Genomic DNA, 6,128 nt, shown 5'->3' with positions numbered 1-6,128 from the left:
AGTCAAACCTAGTCAAAGGTCAACAAGTCAACTAAAGCTGATTCAACTAAGTTAACTTAGGGAATCAAAAATAACAAACAAAAATGAAAGGGATGAAGGATTAGTGAACTTCCTTTCTAAACATGCTTAGTCTTCTTAAGCATGTGCCTCCATCCTTGGTTGGGGTCAATCCTTCATCATCGCCACTGTTTCTTCATATAGCAGTCACACATACACCAAACCCAAAGGCCAAACGACATTTTTATCACATACAATCCACAGAATCATGCAATAGTAGTAGAACAAGCAGAAAACGATCTAGACAAATGGACCTTAGCTTCCCTTACCTGGATATAGTTACAAAAAGAGATTCTGTCACCCAACAGCCGAGCACAACACCTCCACGAGCTGATTCAAGAGCTGATAACAGGGAAACAGAAAGAACATATTGTTATCACGGCGAATCTTTGTTGGCTCAGAAAACTAGCTTGGAAAGGCGAAGATGAGCTAAACAAACTTACGTGGAATAGAGGAGTGGAAAAGGTCGATCAACTAACTTGGGAGGAGGAGGGAAGCCAAAACCCTAGCAGAGCTTTGTAATGAAGAGAAGAGTTGGGAGTGAGCTGTTTTCCAAGTGCAAGCAGAAGTGGGAACTGAAAGAGCAGCTTAGGATTCTGAAGCCTCTAAGTGGGCTGACCTTAGGCCCAATAAAAGGCCAAGCCCTAAACTTTAAGACAGCAAGAAAAAGGAGACTTTACATTTTGAAATCTTCGTCGTGGAAAATTTTTATGGAATATTTTCGAAATATATAATCAGAATTTTTTTATAATACATCTTATTTTACATTTTTCAAAAGGTGCACACTTTTGGAACGTGATGTTTACAATTTCCCACTGATGGAGAGTTGCAAATATCAATTATAGGATGAAAAACAACAATTGGACAGGTTGGACCGTATGTTCGGCCCGTAAAGAAACTACGACGGTAACTTTGCTTCTCATGTTATTCTAGATTCACTTATTAGGTGACACTGTGTCCTTGCACGCAATATTTTTGTTTTTCACTCTCAATGTTTCTTCTCATCGCACCGAACCAAAAAGAGAGAATTTTTGCTCTAGAGTTTGATTAAAGTGCCAACAATTCTCTTCCTTTCCCTCTCTTCCCCAATGCCCCTTTTTCTGAAATCCAATCCCATGCTCGCTTCGAATCCGTGATCCAGCCCCTTCAGCTACAAATCGCTTCCAATCTCGCTAATGGGTGCCTTTTATCTCGGTACATTCTATTGGGTTCTTTCTCAATGCAAACAATTTAACCCTCAAGACTCTGTTTGTATCAGATCCTAGATTTCACTACGTGGGTTCACAATACCAGAATAAAAAACCAGGGTTAGTGATATATATACTTATACAAAGTAAATGGATGTGGTTTTTTTTTCTTTAATGGATGATTTGATTTCTGAAGAATTGCGGGCAAATTGAGCTTTTTTTTATTGTTTTTTTATCCTCGCTCCTTCGGTTGTTGTTGTGTTGTGAATTAGGCGGGTCATAAGAATGGTTGATGTGATGGGTCCTGACTTGATTAGTGACCTTCCACAGAGCATTATAGAGAGTATTCTGGTGCAGCTTCCAATTAGAGATGCTGTGAGAACTAGCATTTTGTCTAGTAAATGGAGATACAAATGGGCTTTAATTACTCAACTTGTGTTTGATGACAAATGTGTGCCCTTCAGTAATGATAGGGAGGTTGTTGAGATGAGTGTTGTCAAGTTCATCACCAGGGTGTTGTTTCTTCACCAAGGGCCAATTCATAAGTTTCAGATTACGAATTCGAAGTTGCAAAGCTGTCCTGAAATTGATCAGTGGATTCTTTTCCTCTCGAGAAATGATATCAAGGAGTTGGTTATGGAGTTAGGAGAAGGGGAGTTTTTTAGAATACCTTCAAGTCTTTTCAATTGTAGGAAGTTGACTAGGTTGGAGCTCTCGCGGTGCGAGTTGGACCCGCCGCATAGTTTCAAGGGGTTTGTGTGCTTGAGGAGCCTCAACCTTCACCAAGTCTTGATATCCCCTGATGCAGTTGAGAGCCTAATTTCCAGATGCCCTCTCTTGGAGAGTTTATCACTGTCATATTTTGATAATCTGGCTCTTACTATATCTGCCCCGAATCTTAAATACTTGTATCTTGAAGGTGAATTCAAGGATATATGTCTTGAAGATACTCCACTTTTGGTGGAAATATCTATTGCTATGTATATGACTGATGATATTGCTGAGCACTTTGAGCAAAGCTCAAACTGCAATTTTCTCAAGTTTCTTGGTGGTGTGCCTAATCTTGAGAAGCTTGTCGGGCTTATCTACTTCACAAAGGTAACATCGTGTTCTCATGTGTTTATTGTGTTAGATCATCCCAAAAAGGTTGTTTATGAAATTATGTATGACCAACTTTATTTTATTCATTTCTGCACTTTCTTGAAGTATTTGAGCATAGGTATTGATTCGGTGCATCTTCCAATAATGTACCACAATTTGGAGACTATTGAATTATATCAAGTAAATTTTGAGGATACAAAAGAGATATTTGTCATCCTTCGCATGATTACAAGTTCTCCCAATCTAAAAGAGCTACAAATTTCAGTAAGTCCTCGGTCCTTGATTGCAAGAGTGGAGATTTTTGGCTTTTACAAGTAATAATGAGTGATTTTATTAACTTTTACAAATCAGACCTGTTTATGTAAGATTAACTGCTGCATTATTTTAAGCATTTGACTTTGGCAGGGTTCATCGAACATACCCGTTGCTGTAGATGCCCCGGACTTGGATTTTTGGGAAAAAGGATGCCTTTTAGATTCTGCACTTAACAAGCTTAAAACCATGAAGTTGTCAGAAATGGGTGGTTGGCCACATGAGATAGAATTTATCAAATATTTGCTTTGCCGTTCTCCTGTGCTTGAGACATTGAGTATCATTCCCTGTGTATTTGACATGGAGAATAATTTGAAAATGTTGATCGAATTGGTGAAATGTCGAAGAGCTTCTTCTAGAGCAGAAGTTATTTTCATCCACGAGTGAAATGGTGGAGTGTTATAAAATGCATTTTTTATACCATTTCGATTGCTACTTCCCCTGGGTTCATGCATAACTTTCTTTTAAAATACAAATATTACCAATGTGAAAATCTGTAAATTCTCAAGCTAAAGTAGGAATTTTATATAGATGGATTGAAGACGTGTGGCAACAAGTTAGAGCCGTTTTTACTGACTAAAAACTCAACTAAGCATCTCGAAAGTAAAAACATGGAGTTGAATAATTTTGTAACTGAAACGGTTGCTATAGGAATCTTAGCTCAAATTTGCATCTACCAGATTTTTTAAACCTGGTTGACAAAGATGTTTTTCCTAAGAGTCTCTACTCGAACACTACAATGGAAATGTGTTGAATCATGAATAGACACAAAGCATTTTTATTATGAATGCTTTATTTTGTCTCCATTTATTAAAGGTTAAGCCGATACAATAGGCATTGCAATTTGAAAAATTTTACTTGGAGAAATAGAGGGAACATGTACCACATGTGTAAAATCAGAGAAAATGTCACATGAATATTCTATCATAATAGGTATTAAAGAATTGGTAGATGAATTTTGCATGAATTTGAAAAAAATTGTATTGAAAAGTAATATGTATGGAACAAAGGACGCATTGATTTCTTCCAAAGGTCTTGGATATATAACTACTCAAAACATCATTTTACCATCCTATAAAAACACTAAAAAACTTTCAAGACGAAAGTTATGATATTAATGTTAGATTCATGTCTGTTCGAAATGTAAATTATAGTATTCATTCTAATGTCAATGGGAATGAAAAACAATAAATACTTTTTCTCGAGATATGGATAAAAAAAAGTTTAACTCCTAAAGAAACCTTTTATGAAGCCTCCTAAAATTTGATTGATTTATTTCTTCTCTTTTTACACGCAAAAGAAGATAACTTTCATTTAGAAAAAAAATCAAGACAAAGTGACTTTGCCCCTTTTCACTTTTCATGATATATTGGTTAAAGATAAACTAAGGAAAAATAAAAAAAAATAGCATTGAAATATATTTTTATTGACCAATTAGAATTACCTCCTAGGATCTATAATTATCCCAAAAGATCCTATATTCATATATTATTAGAACTTTTGTATAACAGTCAAGAAGACCTTTTGAAATTTGAACATTTTCGCGTAGAAGATGGAAAATCATTATTGGACATTTTAAAAATACAAAAGTATTTTGCATAAAATCGAAATGTATTGACATTGTAAGACCCACTTTAATTTTTATTCCTTTCTGCCCTAAATCTTAAGGGCCTATCTTAATCAGATGGGCCTAAGGCTGACCCATTGAGTGCCAAGGCCCCCCTAAAGCAGCCAAACCCCCATTCTGGTTTCACTTTTACAAAAATAGTACTCACTCCTCTCCCTTTTTCCTCATCCAGAGCTCTGCTAGGGTTTCGAAGTTTAATCAGATTCAAGTTTAGCTCGACCTCGTTTCTGCTCACATAAGTGTTCTTGAACTCATCATTTTTCCTCTCTGGTCTAGTTTCGTGTCATTGTTAGGGTTTCTGTAATAACCCCCTTTCTGCTCACTGGTTTCATCTCACAAATCTAATTCTAGAGCTGCTGTGCTCCGTGGTTTAGTGTCGGGGTCTTGTACTATCTATTTCCTGGTAAGGGAAGTTAGGGTTTCGCGTTTTAAGTCATATTTTATGAGTTCTGCTGTTTTTTTTTTATGATTTTGTATGCCTGAGTGAAGTTTTGATGATATGAATATGGATTGTGTGATTGGTGTGGTTAAATGATTGAACTGTGCATACGCGAACAATGGAGGGTTCTGGTTTTCTCGCCCAAGCGAGCCTATCTCGCCTAGGCGAGATTAGCAGTAACTCGCCTAGTTTGGCTACGCGAGCTGTCGCTCAAGCAACGAGCTCCAGTTTTGAGCAAGAGCACATCTCGCTCAGGCAAGGAGGTCTCGCCTTAGCGAGAGTGCGTGACAATGCCATTATTCCTCTTTTCGAGCCCTCGCCTAGGCGAAAGGAGCTCGCCTAAGTGAGACCCTTCGGCCTGAGCGAGGAGCTGGGCGAGAAGTACATTTGTTCAGTGGTTTCTTGGTTGTTGGATGTTGGTCATATGTTTGGACTGCTTATATATTTTTAAAGCATAAGTTGAGTGATTTTGCATGAGCAAGATGAATGGTGGTCTGTAGTTTATGAGTTTAACAACAATTAACAAAACAAACCCAATTAAAACCATATTTATTTAATTGAAAATAAAAGAAATTTAAAAGAAATTAAAAAGAATGGGCCTAGGCGTTGGCCCAATGCTATAAGCCTTATTAGAACTTAATGGAAGGGATTGGTGAAGGATTGAACACCAAATCCTTAACAATTAGTTCCCCTTTTGCTTTTGAAACGATATTTAACTCTACCATTGATGATTGTATTTCAAGCTCAATCTTTTGTCGTATTTTCTCTCTTTCCTCTAAGTCTTTTCTCTCATTCTTTTTTGCTTTTCTTAGATTTTCCTCTTTGGACTTGTCTTCGTCCTCTCTTTTTTTCTTCTTTTTTATCTCTTTTTTCTCTTGTTCTCTTTGAGCACAAAGCGTGGCAAACTGTTCTTTTTCTCTCTTCTTTTCAAACTCACGAAGCTTTTGATGTTTAGCTTGCTCTCTCTTGTATTTTTCTCTCTTTCTTTGTTCACTCAAGAGCATGTCTAAATTGTGCTTAAAGTATTTTTCTAGTCTAGAAAACTTAGCAATGTTTTGGATAAATGCATCCCCAATGTCAATAAAGTCTTCTATCCTAGCTTGTTGTGCTTTAGTGATCCTAAATGAAGGGGAATGAAATGTTTCCACATGCATATTTTTAATTCATAAAATGTATTAATGCATGATGTTCTCCCTTTTTCACTCTATATTGCCTCTCTTGCCACCAATCAAATGCACGTTCTACAAACCTAGATGTAACATGCCTAAGAATGTCTATATGGCTATATTTACTAAACATTTATTGCAACAACTTCTTTGTATCCCACATCCAATCTCTAAATGATATTGGTCATATATGTTCCCCAAAAAATGGAATGTCATTATGAATGATATGATGCAACTCA

At 36.6% G+C, this 6,128-nt stretch overlaps 1 protein-coding gene across 5 annotated transcripts; it reads left to right on the top strand.

Moving 5' to 3' along the window:
* The first annotated feature begins 965 nt into the window (after positions 1 to 965).
* On the top strand, positions 966 to 3,080 carry LOC114174658 (F-box/RNI-like superfamily protein). 5 transcript variants are annotated; one of them, XM_085669539.1, is made up of 3 exons: positions 990 to 2,342; positions 2,451 to 2,609; positions 2,735 to 3,080. In XM_085669539.1, exons 1-3 carry the CDS (start codon positions 1,530 to 1,532, stop codon positions 2,831 to 2,833), a joined length of 1,071 nt encoding a protein of 356 aa, XP_085525665.1. In that variant the 5' UTR covers positions 990 to 1,529; the 3' UTR covers positions 2,834 to 3,080. The 5 variants fall into 5 exon arrangements, with proteins under 5 accessions (XP_085525664.1, XP_085525663.1, XP_085525660.1 ...); XM_085669535.1 differs by having other exon boundaries at positions 995 to 2,342; positions 2,751 to 3,080; XM_085669538.1 differs by having other exon boundaries at positions 966 to 2,659; positions 2,751 to 3,080.
* Positions 3,081 to 6,128: the final 3,048 nt, after the last annotated feature.

The sequence above is a fragment of the Vigna unguiculata genome, chromosome 2, assembly GCF_037176805.1.
Source record: "Vigna unguiculata cultivar grain cowpea cultivar isolate G323 ecotype 2 chromosome 2, ASM3717680v1, whole genome shotgun sequence".
NCBI classification, from domain to species: domain Eukaryota; kingdom Viridiplantae; phylum Streptophyta; class Magnoliopsida; order Fabales; family Fabaceae; genus Vigna; species Vigna unguiculata.
The sequence above is the reverse complement of the archived record's forward strand: the minus strand, read 5'-3'. Positions and strand labels throughout refer to the sequence as shown.